This window comes from Molothrus aeneus, chromosome 3 (genome assembly GCF_037042795.1).
Source record: "Molothrus aeneus isolate 106 chromosome 3, BPBGC_Maene_1.0, whole genome shotgun sequence".
Classification (NCBI taxonomy): domain Eukaryota; kingdom Metazoa; phylum Chordata; class Aves; order Passeriformes; family Icteridae; genus Molothrus; species Molothrus aeneus.
In genome coordinates, this window is record NC_089648.1 from 68,601,108 (window position 1) to 68,622,106 (window position 20,999).

Consider the following 20,999-nt stretch of genomic DNA (forward strand, 5'->3'; position numbering starts at 1 on the left):
TCTTATCTTTAATGATATGCCGCTGAACTTCTCGGAGCCCGGCTAGCTTTTTATCTTGATTACTCTAATCAATAAGAAATGATAGAGTAAAATTATAAACTCTATTGGCTTTTGAATGTTGCCGACAAGCCCTCTAGATGCGCTCCTCTTTCATTGTTATTTATTAAAATGATCTTCAGCTAACTGCGGATGCAAATAGGGAAATGAACTGGCGAGGGGGCCCTGCACGGAGGGATCCCCCCACTCCTTGATGGAGCCCCGCCGGGTGGGCTCAGATGGGGGCACTGGGGCTTTGTAAACAAATAGCTTTTTTTTTCTTTTTTTTTACCAGAAGCGCGAGCAAAAAAAAAACCCAAAAAAAAAACCCAAAAACAAAAAAACAAAACAAAACAAACAAACAAACAAAAAAAAAACCACAAAAAAACCTCAACAAACCCAGGAAAAAAAAAAACAACCAAAAAACCCCACCACCCAAACCAAAACAACAACAAACCAAACCACAACCCCCCAAGCTCTCCCCTTCACAACAAACTAGGACATAAACTTCCCCCTCCTCCCGAGGCCCGACGCCCTCGGGAGCTGCCTCGGGGCGGGGGCGGGGAGAGGGCAGGCACGGTGGGAAGCGGGAAGGTGGCCCTGGCCGAGGCTTCCCGTGCAGGGAGGACACGAAGGGCCGGATCCTGGCCACCCCAAAGGAGCCAGGAGAGTGTGCAGGACCCGGCCCTAACCCCCTCCTCCCCGCAAGGTCAGCAAACACCCGCTCCTCGCTGGCGGTAACAGGGGATCAATGTTAAACCAGCGGCAGCCCAGGTCGCCGCGGCGGAGACTTTTCCACAGCCTGATCCGTGCAGGGCTGGCCGGGAATGCGTCCCGCACTCCGCCGCCCCCTCTCCAGCCCGCTCGGTCCACCCGAAAACGTCTTTTCTTATCTGTCAGCAATAATTAGATATCCTTGCAGTGACAGAGGGATGCAGGCACCAGCACTTTGTCTCGGGGGAAGGAATACGTGGGTATGCGCTCACACACAGAGGCACAGAGAGCGCCAATTTAATTTTGCTGCTGCCTTTTCCTCCCCGTCTTTCCTTCCCCCCCCCCCTTCTTTCTTCCCCCTCCCCTTTTTGAATCTCGAGGAGTGGCAGGGATCGGGCCCGGCGCTGCCCGTGGGTTCCCAGGGCTCCCGGAGCCGGGTCCCCGGCGGCCCGGGCGGCGCCTCGCCCGCGGCGGGCACTGCCCCTGCGAAGGAATTCGGGAATTCGGACACATCCCGGGCTGGCAGCACGGATCGCTGCTCCGCAGCCGCTCCTCTGTTCCGCCCCGCTCCTTTCCTTCCAGCGAGGAGTCAGTTTGCTGTCAGTGCCCGAGATTTTAGCGAAATTGTTAGGTGCGTGCGAGGAGAGGCTTTTAGGTGACAATTTTCAAGGTTGTCGAACAGAAAGGGATGCATTTAGTTTCCTGCATGAAAATGAAACCTCTCTCAAATCGATTTTTAGGGCAGAGAAACACGTTGGCTCTAAGAAGCGGTCTGGGGCCGTCATTTCGTCCCTCTCTGAGAGGCGAATTTCACGGCATTTCCGAACCCCGGGGTTGAAGTTAGCAAATCCACGGCTCTTTGCGATCACCCATGGGAAAAACTCTCCATATTTATTTCAACCCGTAGTCTTTAAGCCCGTAGAATACCAATACCTGCAGAAAATACTTTCCCCCCTGAGGAGTTTAATTACTTCAAATATTTTCAGTATAAACCTGTTCTTATCTCTTAGGGAGATAATTAATCAGAGCAAAGGGAGAGTTGCAATATCCAAGAAGGGTTGGACGGAAAAAAATAAAATTAGAGATACATGAGGGACAAAATTGCTTTTTTTTTTCCCTTATATCGGACACATGGTGTTTTTTTTCTAAATATTCAGACGACACACAGGCACATAAAATATGTAATTGGCGCATAATGGAGCAGTACACAGGGGAAGACTAACAAAGTAGTCGTAGGCATGAAAATTGAAGTTGTGTGCCACAAAGACAGATCCTTCCATGGGGGAAGGGCTGAATGTGGCAAAATCATGTAAAATCTCCGTTCTCAGTAACATCTCGTTATTAGGAATGATGACTAAACCTCCAGGATTATTCTGGACTGTAAGTTATCAAGAGCCCACTAATTTCACATTAAAACCCATTGACTGCAACAGCGTGATTGAAGGGTTTTTAACAATTAACATAATCAGAAAATGAGCGGAGATAATTTTTATTCAACTCATTACTTTTTAATCATGTATTTCTTTTAATTAATATCTTCTCCGTGAAAATAACAAAAAGCCGAGTCCCAGAGCGGCCCCGGGCAGGGGAGGCGACCCCGGCGGCGGCGGCGGGGCGGGTCGGGGGGCTGGGGGCGGCAGGGCCGGGAGAGCGGGGCGGGAGGGCGGCATCGCTCCCAGAGCCACCGCCGGGGCTGCAGCCACGGCCGCTACCCAAAACACCCCCATCCCCATGCCAAAAAAACCCCGGCTTGTATGGGACTCTCGCACCCCCGTCCCCCCCAAGCCCCCTGCCCACGGGGCGCAGGACAGCCTGGGGAATCCCGGGATCCTCGGCGCAGCACCGAGCGAGCTTTCCCCAGCGGCTGCCCGCAGCCCTGCCCTGCCCAGGAGAAAAGGGTGGGGGTTTTTGAGGGGAGTGGGAGGCCGCCCCGGCCCCGGGAATGTCGCCTGTCCGGTCGCTGGTGCCAACAGGTTGCTGCAGCCGCTCAGCCCCGATGCCCTCGGCGCCCGCCTCACCTGTGGCAGGGGCGGCGTGCCCGGCTCCCGTGGGCGTGGGGTGCGCAGGGGACCCCTGTGCCCCCGGGGTCTGCTGGCTGTCACCGGCTCTTGTCCTTCCCTCTGATGAGGTATGTAAGCCTGCCCTATGGCCACTTCAGGAGCTGTGAGTAAGGGAACACCTGGCTTGGGAAAAAAAAAAAAAACAACCCCAAATCTGCTCTCCGTGTTTCTGCGCTCCGAAGGAGAAAAAAAATCGCAGCTGCTCTCCGGAGGTCTGCGTGGGAATGAGCTCCGGGGGTTGCCCCAGCACTGTCCTCGCCGAGACAGAGCCGTGAGCAAGTGTGAGGGCGCACCTGAAGTCTGTCGTTCCGTCTGTCCCCCCGTCTGGACACTCATGTATGCTCCCTGCGCCGCCTGCCCCGCGGTGCCCCCAAGTGCGCGGGAGGGCTGCGGGGACAGAGCCCCACGGGCGGGGGCTCCACGCGGGACGCGGGGCCCAGCAGCTCGGCACAAGGACCCGGGCAGGGAGAGCTCCTGCTGCCGCGGGGCCCGGCTGCGGGACGGAGCTCCCACAGCGCGGGGCTGGCCCCGGTCCGTGCTGGGCACTCTCTGGTGTGTGTGAGTCCCCGCTGCCACTGCGGGTGAACATGCTGAAAATCCCGTGGGAAATTCCCGGGATAACCCGTTCCTTATTTTCTTAAAAATCATTTGTGGACAAAGGTACGCAGGCTCTGAATAGCTGGAAGAGACGTCGGTTCATGTAAGACGGTCCCAGACATCCACAAACCCGTGCTGCTCTGAAAGGCTTGGCCAAGCTTCTGAAGAATTGACAGGTTCGTGTTGAATAATTAACTCCTCTCTTTCAAACACTTCAATTAATAAAGTGTAGAAAGGTAAGAAAGTCAAATTCTGTTCTTTTATAGATTCTCACAGCTTAACCTCTGCTCTGCCACTGAAACTTCCCTTCTTGAAAATTTGCTTGGGGTCCCTTGTCCCTGGAAGGAGCCAGTGTAAATGTCCCCTTGAATATGGACTGGAGATAAATTCTGCCAGCCAGAGATTTCATGGTCATGGTGTGGCCAGGATGGCCAGGCTGCCTGCACTGTCCCTGCAGTGAGGTTTGCACAGTCCCTTCTCGCAGAGAAAGATTGAGTACACAGTATTAGGTCGGTTTTAAGACTGGAAACGGGTTGTGGGGTTTTTATCTGTTGTTGTTCGTTAGTTGTTTAGGTGTTTTTCGGGGGGAGGGGGAAGGGGGCAGAATGACCATTTTTAAAAATGAAATGAACAAAATAGTTTTGAAAAGAAGGTATTGCAAATAAAGCATCAATAAATATCCTCCCAACACTTGAAGTTGCATTCACTACATGTGATATTTACAACTGTGACAGTATGTTGGTGGTTTTTTTTTGTTTGTTTTCTTTAATATAAATTCTGTGTGAATCTTTGGAAGAAGGGAAATGACTTTCAGGTCACAGAACCAAACTGGAATTGAAATATGGTGATGAACACTGCAAGGTGTGAAGGCAACTGTTTAAAAAATTTCACCCAGTCTTCAGCTGCCTGTAGCCTTTTGAAGAAATTGCCTGTTGATGCCTGCCATCCATCTGGTGCTCAGCATTATGTTTACAGCTTCTTGACCAAAGCACGTGCCCTTTCCCACAGGCATACAACCCCGGTGAATTTTGTTGAACAGACCTGAAAATTCACAAATGAGAAAATTTGGCCCTTTATGGAAACCACAATGGACCAGTGCTGGTGAAACATCCCAGGTGGGAACAGTGCTTGGCTCTTCCTAAGTTCCTCACATCTCACAGCGGTGTGGCTGTGGCTGGCCGAGGCCTGATGGGATGCAGACACAGTGGGTTTTCCCTCCACAGGTGTCTCTGCCAACCCTCTGCCAGAAGCCACCTTGTTGTTGCAATAACCTAAAACTGTGCTGAATAATCTTGGGTTTTTTTTTTTCCCTTTCTCAGAATTAACATAGATGGGGAGTACTTCAGGTAAGGCTGCAACTCTGTAGGATAAAAAAAGCTTACATTTGATAGATTACTGAAATAACCTCCCATGTTCATGCTATCTTCTATTAGTGCTCATCTTACTGTGATCCTTTACAGAGAAGAAAGGGAAACCTTTTCCAGAAAATTATATTAGTGAATAGCTAATTTTCTACTACCATGTGTAATAGGAAGTACTGAGGTACAATTCAAAGAAGAGGTGTAAAGCAAAAAACTCACCAGGACAAATGTATATGGAGACACTTGTAAAAATACTCTTTCTCCCTTAGCTGATTAGTTCAGATGTTCATGTCAGCTCCTGCAGCACTGCTTCAATCCTGGCCACATAAGTACGGGAGAGAAGGACTCCTACTTCTGGAGGGTGTCCTGCTTATCCCAGGAGGGCTGAAGCACAAGGAGTGAAACTTGACAGCAGTACAAGCAGCTCCAATGTCTATCAAAGCCCTTTCACTTTCCCTTATGAGCCATGCTTTAGGCCTGTGCTTTGGGAACTTGATGAAATTCAATGGAGATAAACGAGTAGCAGGAAACAATCTGTGCAAAAGGGAAGAACAGTTTTGGTTTGCTTCCTGCTGGAGGAGAGAGTGGGATGACACCACACTGACCCCAGGATAATTAAGAGCAAACCTTGGCTCACTGGGTATCTCTGAGCATGGACAGTCATCCACACTGCAGTGAGCTATAAAAAGAATATAGCTTTCATATTATTTGTGTTGATCAAGAACTTATTCATGGTAATTTTGCTAATATGCTGCTTCTAATCTTTCTGCTGGGTTTTAAACATTGTCTTCAGATGTCTTTGTTCATACTTTATTTTTCTATACATTAGCTATTTCATCGTTATCATTCTGTTTTACTGACATGAAAAATATCCAGTCTAACAGCTCCTCTTTCATTTCCTAACAAACTGCACAATTAAGACTTAATTAGATGCATATGAGTAAGAAAATGGCAATGCCACACAGGACCTTAAATGTGTTATCATTCAGTTGCTCAAGTGCAGAATCCTGGGGAAAAAAAATCCAAACTGAAAAAATCCCATCAACTTAGTTCTAGCTGTATCTTTACGGGCTGGCATGATTGCCACTGACAATTATTGTTTTTCTAGTCATTACTCTAAAAATACAATGTACCTATTTTTTCCCATTTTTCACAGTAAAAACTCTGTCAGGTGCATGGAAATGACATTTCTCTGTGCAGTGGATTCATAGAGAGGATTATATGCAAACATTTAAGGTCTAAGCAAAGATCATACAGCACTACATATTATTTCTGTATCTATTATGCTGCTATATACCTACAGAAAAGAAAAAAGGCCCTCATACACAGAGGTAGGGTACTTTTCTCTCTTCAGAAGTGTGCTGGTGCTAAATAAGGAAGAGGGGTAGCTGATGGATGGCCTGTCTTGGTGCTTCCTCTATATTTGTTTGGAAATGGGAAAACTGCTGCTGGCTTTCTGGCTTACCATCACAGGTCACCTTCAGTGCCTTCCAGTACCCCAGCCCCAGGGACAGGACAGCATCCAGGGCTCCTCCACCCAGCTAGTTCCAGCTGAAGGTGGCTTGAGCATCCACCAGAGGCTACCACAAGAGACTTCAGGAGCAGGCAGATATGGAAAATGGGTCCTGGGCAGGTTTTTGTGGACAGTGATAGAAAAATAACTGTTGATCCTTTGAGGATGTCAAGTGCTTCTCCCCAAGTGAACAGTTAGCAAAAAGGAGGGAGAACTAGGTAGCATCTAACCCTAAACTTTACTCTGCCATGGAGGGGATTAGTGATTCTCCAAAATGATAATGTGGTGATTTGGCTTAGGTGGGCTAAGAGCCTGTTTCATGATTTTCCATGAAATTGCCCAAGACAAACACTTTGAGTTGGACAGCCTGGCACCATAGACCTAGCCACAGCTCTTTAGAAAACTGGTGCCAGAAGTGTTCCCTTGTTTCATTTGGCAATTCAGAGAATAAACCAATTTGCAGAACATTCCTAAAAAAGCATCTGATATTCCCTGACTTCCAAGTGGCTGATGCAACATTATTGGTCCTAAAAGCTCCAGGTAGGATTTGGCATCTGATTTGCAAAGACATGGACAGATTTTGGGAGTTTCTGAATAAAGGGCTGAAAGGATTGTGAATCAACTGCTTTTTGTTTTCCTGACTTTTGAGTCCTATTGCTCATTCTTCGTGGTTCAGTGCAGGCGTGACTCTATCTTCTTGCCCTGAGTGAGAAGGTTTTCATATTCTTTGCAATCCACACAGAAAAATAATGCTCCAAATGGACAGTGCTAGCAAGCACAGTGGCTCAGGCTGGTCAGAAATAGTGCAGCTAGAAAAGTCTTTGTCAATCTATTTTAAACAAAGCTCACACAATCTTTTGAAAATAGAAATTGGCTCAGACCAACTCTACAGTATTGCCAGAGTGATTTTGACTTGCAACTAACCAAAAAATGCCTTAACATGCTGACAGTTCATTTAACATATTTATTTCCTCACAAGTTCTTTGCCAAGGGTGTGATGAAGATGTGCGTGTGCCCTTTATTAATCACATATGTGCTACTGTTTCCTGAGCCACTTTCTGATTTTCTGCAGAATCTGGAAAACAGTAACTTAATCAGGTGACCCACAGTTAGGCTTTGACATCAGCCACAACCAGGACATGAAGGAGCTGACAATGGCTCCGTGAATTAGGAGGGATGTGCAGGACTGTGATGGAGAGCAGGAGGAAAAGCTCTCTGTAGACAAGGAATAGATATGATACACTGATCCTGTTTTCATGTTGAGCTTTGTAATCTTTGCAATGAAATCAGTCAGACTAAAAAATATTTCCATTTCCACAATGCCAGAAACACCTCTCTATGGACAACTCTCCAACCTCCCTGCTCTTAGCAGCCCCTATTTCTCATGATGGGTAGTCTGTCTCCTGTGCAGCAGTTTTGGCCTAGGAGGCAGAGCCCTTTTTCCCCTTTCTTCCTGCCCTCTGAGCTGCTGTCTGCCCTAGTCTCCCTTTCAGGGACCATTGCTCTCCCCAAACACCCAGCCTTCCAATCACTCCTGACTCCTTTCACTCTTAGTCATCACTTGATTTTCTGGCACTGCCTTGACATTTATGGTCTGTTCCTCTTTTTCCAGACCTCTGGTGTAAAGGTTTTATCCAAGCCATCATTCTTCAAAGATAACAAGAAAACTTGAAAAAAGAGATTGTTTTGCAGCTCACAGAGGCATAACTCAGGAGAAAGAGCACTGAAGGAAGGAGGGAGACTGACAATCAGAGGGGAAAAACAGGTTCACACCTCCAAACTGTTCATTTTGACTGGCTCACACTGCCATCTCCTCAGATACAGCAAGATGGCATAGGAAATCAATACTCATTTTCTGTGCTCTGTTTCTGCACTTTAAAGGTAAGATTTTTTCCTTCTGTGGAATGATGCTCTTGTCTGTAGTCAGGGTAGGTATTGAAACACTTGGATGTGTTTTCAAGAATAATTGGGTGTACCCACACAAGATTTCTGATATTCTTGAATATTTCTGAGATTTGCTGGCCAAGGCCAAATCCTGCTTGGGAGCACAACCCCTTTGATGAGGTCGAGCAGAAAGGTAACAGTACCAAGTCTACAACAAAATTAACTGAACGAGCTTGACAGCTGAGTTCTCAGTGCAAATGCCTGTTTCTGCTTGGTAACCAAATTTATCTATTATCAGAGAAGGGGGCCACGCCTTCTTCAAGCCCAGCTCTGAACCACAGCTGAAAAAGTTAGTGACTTTATTTTTTGCTTTGTAGTGTCATGTTTATTTTGGATAAGAAGGAGAAGCACTTAGTGACCAGACATCTTCCTTATTGGTCTGCAGCAACTGGTTACACCTCAGAGATCTCATCTGAAACTCTTGAGCCTTTTTTTTTTCTTCTTTATTCTCCCCCCTTCCCTTTTGTTTTTTAAAATTTTTCTTTGTCCCTTTTCCCTTTCATTTTTTCCCTCTCCACACTCCCCGAGTCTAGTTTTCACACGGAGGAAGAACACATTATCTCACAGGAGAATATTAAAGTCTCTTAAGACGTGGGAAAGCGCATCCCCCTTGACCCGCGAGATGCGGGCGCAGCTCTCTCCCCGTCAGCCGGTCCCTCCCGGTGCCCGCAGACCCGCGCCAGGGACAACCCCGGGGAGGATGCCGAGAGCATCCTGCCCTGGCCTGGGGCGTGTTTGCATCGCTCCCGCGGGCTGCAGCTGCTGTCGGGGCGGTGCGGACAGGCCAGGTCCCTTTGCAGCCCCCGCGGCCCCTCGGTGGGGCGATGCGCGGGAGTGATGCTGCCCTCTCCCGGGGGATGCGGACAGCCCGGCCCTGCCGCCCCGCCCGGCCCCGGGCACCCCCTCTGCGGGACACCCGCTCTGCAGGGACACCCACTCTGCAGGGACACCGCTCTGCGGGAGCACCCGCTCTGCAGAGACACCTCCTCTGCGGGGACACCCCGCTCTCCTGGGATAGCCCGCTCCGCAGGGACACCCCCTCTGCAGGGACACTTGCTCTGCAGGGACACCCCCGCTCTGCAGGGACATCCGCCCTGCAGGAACACCCCTGTCCCGGCTCGGGCAAACGGGGCTCTCTGGTCTCCGGCTGGCCCGAGGGTGGTTTAGGGGCGGCAGGCAGCCCCTGTCCTCGTGTCAGGGCTGCGGGCACCGGCTTGGTTCAGGGTTTCTCAGTGTTTTTGCCGCACCTCTGCTTGGGAGCCACGGAAGGGTGACAATCTTCTGGTGCTTCGGCCACCTGGGCACACGCGTCCTCCTAAGCAGCCTGAGGATTCCACTGCTGGATGAGGTCCCCAAGCCAGCAGGCTCTGTGCGGGAAGGAATTGCCTGGCCTTGGAAAAAACCCCGGTGGGACTTGCCTTGAGTCTGGGCAGCAAGGCTCAGGAAAGGTCCGGCACCCAAACCAGGGCCCTTGCCCGGGTCATTTGCATGTACAGACAGCGTGGTCCGTGTTTGACCACACTGCCGCATTTATCTGTGTCACACTCACGACGTCGTTTTCGTTTGTTTCATTCATTGCTTTAAAAGCATTCATTGCTTCAGAGCTGAGGCATTGAGGACACTCAGAGAAGGACAACTCTCTGTTGTGTGCTCCTTGCCTGTTGATAGCATCTGTACCAACACCTTTACTTCTGTGTGTTCACAAATCTGTTTTGGATATTTCCACGCTGTGACGTTTGCTGCAGGGCTGGCACAAGGCAGCACCAGGTGACACGGTGCTGGTGGGGCTGGGTACACCTGGCTGCTCTGGGAGCCACTTCCAACTGTCCTGAGCTCCCAGCAGCTGCCAAAACTGCCACAGCACTGACACTGCCGGCCAGCCCTGTGTCCCATCACTGCTTCCACTGAATTGGCTGCAAAAATCCGGATGGGGCCATTCCTGCTTGACTCTATTATTCCCAAAGGCACCATGCTACGGAATTGCAGGGCTCCCCTTCATGTCTGTGATGTGTGCCTTACCAAAGCGCTACAAACTCCAGCCTCGGGGAGCAGCCCATGGAAGAGGATGAGAAGAGCTTGAGTCAGAAGGAACGGGCACGGGGTCAGGTCCTGCCAGGCAGAGCTATGGGATAGCCCGGCACCTCAACCCCCGGGAGGGGCTGCCCACTGCTCTGCTCACCCCTCCCGCTCCGTGAAGAGTTTTCCTTTGGTGGCTGTGGTTTTATTCAGTCTGCCACGGGGAAGTTTGGGGCCAAGTACCAACAGAGGTGTCCAGCTTCAGATAAACCGTGGGAAATACTTCCTTTGCAGAAAGTTGCTGTTTATTTCTCCATCACAATTTCTTTCTCTGTTTGGGGGATTTTTTCCTCTTAAATTGTTGCTGTATTTGAACATATTTTAAAGTCACTTCCCACACGACAGATATTTTTAAAATCCCTTCTCGGGTGAAGAGAGTACGACCTGGATGAAACGCACGGCATAGAAACCACGGAGCAGGATGCGTCCGAGGCAGGTCCATCCCACGGGCACAAGCACAGCTCGCACACTCTTCCGGCCCTGGGAGAGCGTCCCAGGGATGAACCCCGGAATGGACTCCGGGGTGAGACCCCGGGATGAGACCCCGGGATGGATTCAGGGATGGACTCCGGGATGAGACCCCGGGATGAGAGACCGGGATGGATTCAGGGATGGACTCCGGGATGGATTCAGGGATGGACTCCGGGATGAGACTCCGGGATGAGACCCCGGGATGAGACCCCGGGATGAGACCCCGGGATGGACCCCGGGATGAGACCCCGGGATGGACTCCAGGATGGACCCCGGGATGAGTGAGTCCCCAGGATGGACTCCGGGATGAGTCCCCGGGATGAGCTCCCGCCCCGCCCCTCGGGACATCCCGTGTCGGCCCCGCCCCTTTCCCCGCCCCTTTCCCCGCCCCCCGCGTCTCATCGGCCAATCAGCGGCGGCGCCCCGGGGCGAGGGCCGGCTCTTTCCCGGCGCGGCACTTCCGGTTCCTCGGCGCGGCCGCCATGGCGCCGCCGCGCTGTCTGTGCCGGGCGCCGCTGCCGGCGCTGGCGCTCGCCCTGCTCGGCCTCGCCGCTGCCGCGGGGCCGCGCCAGACCCCGGCGCTGGAGCTGGCGCAGGAGCTGGCGGAGGAGCTGTGGAGCGCGGGGCTGCCCGGCGACCTGCCCGAGCTGGAGCCCGAGTGCCGCAGCCTGCTGGCCGCCTTCGCGGAGGGCAGCGCGGCGCTGACGGGCTGCCTGGGCCGGCGCGCCCGCCCGGTGCGGCTGTGCCAGGGCTGCCACGGCCCCTACCGCCGCCTGCTCGCACAGTACGGCAGCATCGCCCGCGCCGTCGGGGTGCGTCCGTGGGGCCGGACGGGGGAGGGTGTGTGGCTGCCGGGGCGGGCTGGGGGCCTGGCCCCTCTCCTTGAGGCTTCCAGGCCTGTGAGTTGGGTGCCGGAGCACGTCGGGTGTTGGTGGGATGCTCGGGATGGTGGGCTGGAAGCCTCGCTGGGGTGCGCAGGGCTGCTTGGCAGAAGCTGGGGGTGTTGGGGAAGCGCTGGTGCCAGGGCCGGCCCCCTCCTGCTGCTGTGCCGTGGCACGGTCCGTGCCGCCCGCTCCCGGCGTGGCCGGGGGCAAGCGGCTCCACCTGCGGAGAAAGCCGTGCGAGTGGAAAAACTTGAGCTGTTCTTGCTGATAGAGCAGTGCTCTGGCTCGCAGGTTGTATGAGCACTAATGGGGAACACTGCTAGAGCTTGGCTGACTGGCACTTCCCGGAAAATTGGTGGTCTGTGAAGCGTGTGAGGCACATCATCTTGTGAGGAGCCGTGTCATGGTGCTCTGCCTCCGAAGCTGATGGGAGAGTGTGTAGAAAGCATGAGCGGGGCCCAGTGCACCTTACTGCTGGGAGAACTTTGACTGAAGCTAGGTCTTCTGTTTACATCCTCCATGGAGTTGATCCAGTTGTAAAAGTTAGTTCCTTGGATAATGTGAGGATGACATTAGTGAGTCAGACCAAAGGGCCTTTGTTCTGTGATGATGGCTAAAAGTGGGTGCCCTGGTAAGAGAACTGACAGGGAGCAAGTCTATAGGAGTATGTACCCTGGATCATACTTTCAGTCTTGGGATTTCTGAATTGCCATTGATGAGAAAAATCTGTTTCTCTTCAAGCCCAGGTGCTAAATAGGTGCCACAGTGGCCTGTGAACCATTCCACTGCACAGTTTCCTGTCATTAGAGAAGTATCAGTGCTGCTTTTGGGTAGTGTTTTGGCTTGTTTTCCTATTTCCCCTCAACACCCCAGTGCTTATATTGCAAGAGTGCATGCATATTCCTTTGGTAATTGTCCTCTCCTGGGCAAATATGTAGCCAGTGGTCTCTTGATTTAGTTTGCAAACTTGGGGTCTATTTCTTTCTTTTATGGAAGCTGTTTCACACCAGTGACTAGGTGGTGTGAAAGTGAGAAATTGAATGTGTAATTCTCTTGGGGACTTTTACCATGATCTGTTGGCTAGGATTAAGTAGCCAGATGTATTGTGGTACTTAGAATATGTATGAACTCATTGCAGCTTCTGTGCTTGAGTGCTAGCAGCCTGGGAGGACTTGTCCACTATGTGGTCTGGAAGGCACTTTTGTTGGCTTTCCTTCTGTGTGTGGATTTACTAACTAGGTGAATAAAGGAGCTGGCCTCTTGCAACCTCAGTCCCTGATTACAATTAATTAATCAGGTATATGATGTTTCTATCTTAACAGTGGTTAAGAGTGCCGTGTGACAGGAGCAGCCAGTTTGAGTTTTGGGCATCTCTGAAATATAAAATCCTCCTCACCAGGCTAATTAAAGAATCAATTAGGCAAACTTTATTTAAGGAATGATTTAGGTCTATGTGATTTAGTTTTGGTGAAGTGCTTTTACCTACTTGTAAGCCCAGGTGGCGAGGAAGCTTCACAGCCTTTGCGAAGCAACCAGAGTTTCCTGCATAAACAACATTCTTGCATGTCTGTAATTTAGTAGAAATGAAAGTGGGCAAGTGTGGGAGTTACCAGATGTGGCAATATTTGACTTCTGCAATTGAGCCTTCAGGGAAAGTTCTTATTTAACCTCCCCTCCCCATTTTAACAAAGTGAGGCAGAAACTGGATCTCTTGTAAAGCACTGTAAGGAACAGGTTTCTCATTAAAGAGATTATTTTTTTCTGTGCCCCACATCACTTATCAAAGAGGCTTTTGGCGGCTTTGGCAATTTTGAGAAGTGCTTAAGTCAATTTAGCAGCCAGACACCAGGAGCTAGAGCATGGGAGTCAGCTGACTGGAGGTCATGGTTCTGTATCTGAATTCTGGTCAGAATACTTCCTATTTATTCTGCAACTGCTTTTACAGTCGCTGTGTGTTTCTTATGATCTTGGTCCAGAGAATAAGTTGTGGTAAGAGTTGTGGCAGAGCCTGCTTTGAGGATGGGGGTGCATTGAATGGCTCACTAAGACAGATGAGCTCGGTAACTGTGTCTGGGGAGGTGAGAGCTTGGCCTGGACATGTGCTTGGGTGAGTAAGCGCAGGCACTGCTCCACACAGGGCTCTGTTCCTGGTGTTGCTGAACTGGGGAAGTTTGCTGCTGATAGAGTACATTGGTGCAGCAGTTTTGGAGGCTGTTTCTGTTTGGGTTTGGTTTGTTTGAGACCAGTCCACTGGTTCAGCTCCCTCAACTGTTCCTTTTGTCTAATGAGAAGGACCCTGTCCTCTTCTCTGACTGCTCATGCCTTGAGCTGGCCCCCGGGCTGTGGCCCAGGAATGGATGAATATGAGCCATCTGGCAGAGAAGGTCCTGTCTGTGTGCTTGGTTTTTCTTTTCTTTTCTTTTCTTTTTTTTTTTTTTTTTTTGCCATATTTTTTTGACTGACTTGCATGTAGCCCTAGTAGACCTGCAGAAATTGTGTGCTGTAAGCTGTGTTGCTCACAGTATGAATTGGAGAATCAAAAGACTTTTGTTCCATCACTTCTGCTCTGCCTTTCCCAGAAATATCTATGTGATATGTTGTGATTGTTTTAGATGCGCTTGTGTAAAATACATTTCAGAAATTCCCCTTTGTGTTTTTAACACTTCTTCACTTCCTTGTTTGTTTTCTTTTATTTCTAGAATTCCTCTGAGAGCCACAACTGTGCCAAAAGCATCTTGACCTCAGACAGGCTGCAGATAGTTGTGACCCTTTCGGAGTTCTTCAATGAAACCTGGGAGGCAGCCAACTGCGCAAGTATGTGACTCATTCTGTAGCTCTCATGCTACTGTGGTGATGTAGCCCCTAAAATTTGCACAGATCAGAACTGTGTGTGTTTGTTTGAATACAGCCAGTAGATAACACACAAATCTTGAACTATAGCCACTCTAAGAGTGCTTTCTCTTGTAAGGGCCAAAAATCTGAGGGCAGTAGTCCATCAGAAAACTACTAATAGTGCTTATTACTTTCAGGAGAATTTTCGAGGATGTTGGCTTGCTTTCACAGTGCTGTTGTGAACTCCTAAATTCCTCAAATAATGTTGGTTTTAAAGGTCTGGCTGATTAGAGCACCTGAAGTAGGGTAGGATGGATGGAAGCAGTAACATAGGGTTGAGCCCATGACTAGAAGGAAAGCCCCAGAGCTTCTATCAAAGCTGGTAAAAAGCTCAGCTCTTTTCTTAAAGAATAATAATTACACTGTGATTTCTGCTATTGTGTTCATGGTCTAGCTGTTTCCTGGGTGCTCTCCATTTCATCTCTGCTGCTGGTGCTTCTGCTTCCACAAAATGGCTGTTACTGTTGCTGGGTAAAGCCAGATTTGTAGGCTGGGAAATAAAAGTAATGTCTTGTTTTATCTTGAAGTCCAAAGATAATTCAGTCCCCCTCTTCAGAAAGCTCTTGATGATAGTCTTCATCTTTCACTTAATCAAGGGCAATTAATTCTGAAATGTGTTCTCGATGAAGCGTTAGGTCAGCAGGTCTGAGATATCAGTGGCAGGCAGATAAGGAAACTGCAATGTTGACTAGACCTCTCCTTTGTAGTTGAGAGCTCTTTTTGCAGGAGTAGCGTCTGGGGCTTGCTGGCTGTGGAAATGTTAGAAATTAAAATATCCCAATGTTTTTCTTTCTTTCCAACAGATTGTTTAAAGAATAACAGTGAGGGATTATCAAATTCTACTGAAGAATTCCTGGATTTATTCAATAAATCTCTGACATGTTTTGAACATAACCTTCAGGTATTTATGCTGTGTATTTAAGAGAAGCGCTAAATCCTCTAACTGCTACCGAAATTTTATTTATGCTGAATAAACTGCAGATGCAGACTAGGCAAATAAACTGCTGCTGAGTTTGTGAATTGTAGGCAGATTAAACCCATGATCGGTAAAATGCAGTTGTTTACAGACTGAGTGCCTGAAATTAATTCTAATTGATACTCACCTTGACTTCATTTTGTCTGTAATTGCAATGCTACTTCACATCAAAATTTCTGAATTCACAATAGTTGATAATTGCATAGTAAAAACCAGCATGTCTGCATGCTCTTGCTTTGTAGAATTGTTGTCTTTTTTATGTAGAAATTCAGTCTTTAAATAGCCTTTTGATGATATGGACTAGCTCAGAAGGACTAGGCACCTTTAATTCTTGTAGCATTTCTTTTGACTGTTAAAATTACTCATAGTTAAAGGTTGGCCATATTACAAAGACAACTTCCTTGGTGAAATAAATGTGGTAATTGTCTTCAGAGAAAATGTCCTATATAGCTTAAGAAACTGCATATTCCATTTCGGTCAGAAGCTGGATGGATTTCAGGATCGTCCAGAAGTAAAATAGGTTTACCTCAATGGGCATGGGATAATTTTTGGGGAAACTATCTGCTTCTTTATTAATGCTTTCTAAGAAATGGGCCTTTATAGGCCTTGGTCAGGAGCAGTGTGGACTGGTTTATTGAAAACTTCAAGTGATTAAACTAGAGCTTAACCCAGTGGTCAGTGGGTAGCTGGTACAGCCATTAATGGGTTGAAATATCTTCAGAGATTGTGGTTTTCTTTTCAAGTGTCCTGTATTGCATTCATGGAGTGCTGAAGGCCACAGATGGAAATGATTGCTTGGTGTGGCACAGTTTGTCTCTGTCAATGTCAACAGTAACAAATTGAACCAATTTTTTTTTAATGCTTTAAACTGTCATTCATTCAGAGTTTTATAACCCCAGGGGCAAGGCATCGATCTGTCACCAAATAACTACACAGAAGTGTGCAAAAACTGCAACGAAACCTACACGAAATTGAATGACCTGTATAACCACCTGCAGAGGCTGAACAGACAAGGTGGTGAATCTGCTCACTCTGCACACTTGTGTATTGACGTGGAAGATGCAGTAAGTGTTTGTTAATACACTTTATTCATCTGAGCCATTTCTGCTTTTCATACTAGGATTGCTTTTTCCTTTGGGCAGGGGGCAGTGCCTTTGGCAGGCTGGTGTCCTGTGGTGGGAGGTGCTTGCTGGGGCTGTCCTGTGAGGTCCTGTCCTTGGGCAGTGCTACAGGAGTGTGACTGAAGCTCCTGATCTCCTGAACCCATCCCATTTGAGTAGCTGCACTTTCATTTCTTTTTACTGTGAAGGGGATGGATTTTAAAAAATAAATCTCTTAATCTGGCTTTTAATGTGAAGCTTTACTGCTATTGTTCTAGCTGGTGTGTTAATTGATTCCTTATTACAGCAGCTGTTTCTAGGCATCCTTAGCATTGACAACATATGTTTGGAAAAAGCTTTGGTATGTTGTGGGGTTAAAGTGGCTGGGCTGAAGGAATGCTCCTCAAAAGTATGGGATTAGCCCTGTCCTCACAGGTTATCAGTGAGCTCTCTGAGAAACAGGCATGCAGCAGTGTCTACATGTATCTGAGTACAGTTATGTTTTTGAAGCTTGTAAAAGTTTTGATGTGAAATCTTGGCTCCATCTCAATAGTTTGTTTCAACATTTCCAGGTATTTGCTTGCTTTTGGGGGGAGATCAGTTCAAATGCAATTTTCTGAGGTGGCACTTGAACACTTGCTTTCCTGAGGCCTGAGTGTTTGCTTGTGCTTGCTTTCATGGTTTGCTTCTGTTTTCCTTTTAGATGAACATCACTCGGAAGCTTTGGAGCAGGACTTTCAACTGTTCTCTTCCCTGCAGTGATACAGTCCCAGTGATTGCAGTTTCATCCTTTATCCTCTTCCTCCCTATTGTTTTTTATCTTAGTAGCTTCCTTCACTCGAAGCAGAAGAAACGGATACTCATTTTGCGTAAGTGGTGGTGTTGGCATTTCTCTGTTGGATTGGGAGGTGCCAGGGATTTGCTTGGCTCTTGTGGGAGAGGAGGCCCAGCCAGATCTGCCTGCAGCTGTGCTGACGGCGCTAATAGCAACTATTAGCTGCTGCTGTCCCCTGAAGAAGGGTAGGAAAGAGCTTCAGCCATATCTTTTCATTAAAGTTTCTGGATGTGAACAGAAAGCTGTTTGCAAGTCTGTGTCAGATAAATAGAGGGAGTGGAGAGACTAGTTTTGTGGAATTCTTTGTGTTTAATTTTCATATAATTTTTCCCTTTCTAGCCAAGCGCATCCAGTCAAATGCCAATCTTGTGAACATCCAAGAAAAATACAGCTGAGCTGCAAAACAAAACCTGAGAGCTGCTGCTGGTATACAGTGGGTACAATTGTGTTGGAATGAGGCCGGCACAAAAGAGGAGTTAATTATGGTTTAGTGTAATGATACAGAGCAACACAAGTTAAACAAAATGCTGTCTGACTTCTAAGCAAGGATATTAACAAACATGACAAGGCAGGGCTGTGTGACACTGTATGGACTCTGGTTTTGAAAAATCTGTGGGTTTTTTTTCAGTCTCGAGCTGAAGCTGTGTTTTTCTGTTCCTAAGCTTTTGTACTTCACATCGGTAGAATAGCTACACTTCCCTTGCATGGTATTTTCCTATATTTGTTTCACAAAAACCTGAGATTTTGAATCTTTTTGAGGTGATTTTGGTAGACAGACAAAATTTCAAATAATGTTTTATGTTTCTGCTTAAAACATTACTTTTAATTCCACATAATATTCAGACTTGGGATGGAAAGAACCCTTCAAAAAAGTTCCTATCTTTCCTATACCACTGAAAAGTCATGCTGCTGGCATCTGTTAAAAAAGAGGCATGAAATATGCAGAGAAAGTGGCAATATATGCTATCTAAAATGGCAACAAAAGCAGCACAACTGCCAGTGCTGGACTTGAATAGTAATTATTGATGGCTACAGTATTCTGTTTTCTCTGAAACTGGTGGCATATTTAGTCTTTTGCACACTTTAACCACTAAAATTGTTGCTTTTCAAATCTTACATTTTCAGAAGCTAATTTTACATACCTCCTTGGGTAACAAGGTTTCATTCTCTGTTTATTATGCCATTTCCTTTCCTTTTTAATTCTAATGTTTTAGTGGTTTTTTGTTTTGTAGAGGAGAAGTGAGGTAAAGTCAAGTCACTGGAAATGCTGGATTTACTGGTCTAGAGCTTGCTGTGGTTTAGTACAGAGGTGTTTACAGGAACTTTGTCAGGTAAAAGTTGTGTTTTCTGGGTAATCTGTTTTAGCAGTAAATGAACCAGTGGGTTCTCTTACTTAAAAACTGTTCTGAAGAACATGAATATACTGTGTTGGGAATTGGTGACTTTCAAGAAATAGTTTAAAAATATTATTCCTGTGAAATAGATGGATGTAAACAAATTCCAAACTTGAGAACTCTGAAGCTGATGGAGAAATTCGTGCAATAACTGTGGGGATGGGTGGTGTTGCTGTCAGCACCAAATTGTGGGCACAGTTTGATCGCTGCAGCAATAGTGGCATGTCAGTTTGTTTATTGTATTTCTGATTTGGGAGAGTGGTAGTGTTCAAATTATTTATAGCTGTACCTGAAGTTAATGAATGCCAGGCCTTTTGCTCCAATTTTTCCATGTAATTTCTAACCTGGAGATAAAAAAGAATGGTCATGACTGCAAAAAAAAAAAAATTAAATTTCTCTTGCAATCTGTGCCTGATGTCTGTCAAAATGTCCCACGAAGTAGTTGTATTTGATTTGCTTTGGAGCCTATAATGTTGAATTTTTCCTTTGCACTAAGGCTCAAATAAATATATAACAGTGTAACTAAAGCTCTCCAAAACATTTGTTTTATTAATTATTTTATTTTTATTTGTTATTTTTCTTCTGCTAGGACATGCTGTTGGTTTTGAAGTCAAATTTAACAAGTTTATTAAGCAGTATGTTTAATAATAAGTAAAATACTGTGTTAGCAACTGGTCCCACCCATATTGTGTGGGTGTTTTTGTGTTTTATCAGAAAGCAGTATCTGTCTTCCTCGGTGTAACATGTGAATTACTAGATCAGCAGTCACTTTGTTTTAGGTAGTTTACAACAATGATACAAAATTGTGTTTCTCTTGTGCAACAGTACCTTCATTCGGCTGGGAGAAGCATGCTGCCTTTTAAGAAAAAAAAAGTATTTTTTTATATCTATTATTCTTAAACTTCAACTTTCTGGTACTTACTCAGCTGCCTGCTCTAATAGCATTACATTGATTTGGGACATCATATGATTGAGAGCTGTTCAAAGGAATCTTTCATTCGTGCAGATAAAGCCAGTTTGTATGTGCAGCATTTCAGAATGACAGCTTTTATACTGTAAGCGGTGGCTTTTTGAGCACATTCATGTTAAGTAGGTCTGAAAGTCATTACTTTTGGATATGGTGGTTAAGCACTTTAAAAAAAATCAGCTTTTCTTATTTTCCTGGCTCCTAAGCCAAACGGAAATACTCATGTGACTTTTGTTGTTTTTGATTTTAAAGCAGCAGCAAAGTTTACACTTGAGATTTTTAATGTTAAAGCTATTATCTTCTCCTTTCTTTTTTCTACCCCCCTGACTTTCTACTGTAAACTTTCTTTACACAGTGTTATATTTTTGGTAGGATATTTCATATATAAATTGATTGAATTCTCTTTATACTCTATTTGCTAGAGAAATGTGGAAGCAAAGAGACTTTTGAAAGAGAAATAGAATTCTTTTTGCTGCTAGTCTTTCATCTTTATTTTTTTCCTTTTTGGTATTATGTGTATTAAAAAGCATAAACTTTGAAGTACTGGTTGTTTGTATTTTTTTTGGTGGAAATAAAGATTTCTTACTGTGGGGGGGGTAGCACTTTGATTCTTATTTATACTTACTAGGAAACCCCAAAACATGCAAAGTCAGCTCTAATAAAGATAGTCACTAAACAGTGAACAGTGTGGTTACTTAATTGCTTCATCTGTAGTAGTTTTATACTCCTCCTGTTCTGGGTTTGTGTTCAGAAGCACCTGCTTATTTTTCTTCATTATGCTGTTTGCAGGACAGCAGCACCAGAAGGGTTTTTCAGAGCAGTGCTCTGCTGAATTACAGAACAGCCACTGCTGGGAGGGTGGAGTTTCAGCTCTGTCCAAGCCTCCTGCAGTCTGTGGCAAGGCTTGTGTTAACTGTGACTGAGTTTCACGGGTGGGTGTGCAGCAGTAAGGCAGCTGGGGGTAACTTGCTGTCCTAGTGTGGGGAGGCTTTTGGTTGCCTGCAGCAGCCCCTTGGAGCTGCTGGGCTGCGGGGTTTAAAAAGCAGCAGTGCAGTGCCTCACCATGGAGAGAGTCAGGTGTCTTGCTGATGGCAGGAGCCTTGTGCTCTAGTGCTGCGATTTGCAAAGACAGATTTTAGTCTTGTCCCTTGCAAGGGACGTCCAGGAAGGTGGGGGAGC

General features: G+C 47.0%; 1 protein-coding gene across 1 annotated transcript; it reads left to right on the plus strand.

Annotated features, from left to right (window-relative positions):
* The first annotated feature begins 11,254 nt into the window (after nucleotides 1-11,254).
* On the plus strand, nucleotides 11,255-20,503 carry OSTM1 (osteoclastogenesis associated transmembrane protein 1). Its single transcript, XM_066547136.1, has 6 exons — nucleotides 11,255-11,584; nucleotides 14,356-14,470; nucleotides 15,352-15,449; nucleotides 16,424-16,588; nucleotides 17,328-17,493; nucleotides 17,799-20,503. The coding sequence occupies exons 1-6, from the start codon at nucleotides 11,255-11,257 to the stop codon at nucleotides 17,852-17,854; spliced, it is 930 nt and encodes a 309-aa protein (XP_066403233.1). The 3' UTR covers nucleotides 17,855-20,503.
* The last annotated feature ends 496 nt before the right edge of the window (nucleotides 20,504-20,999 follow it).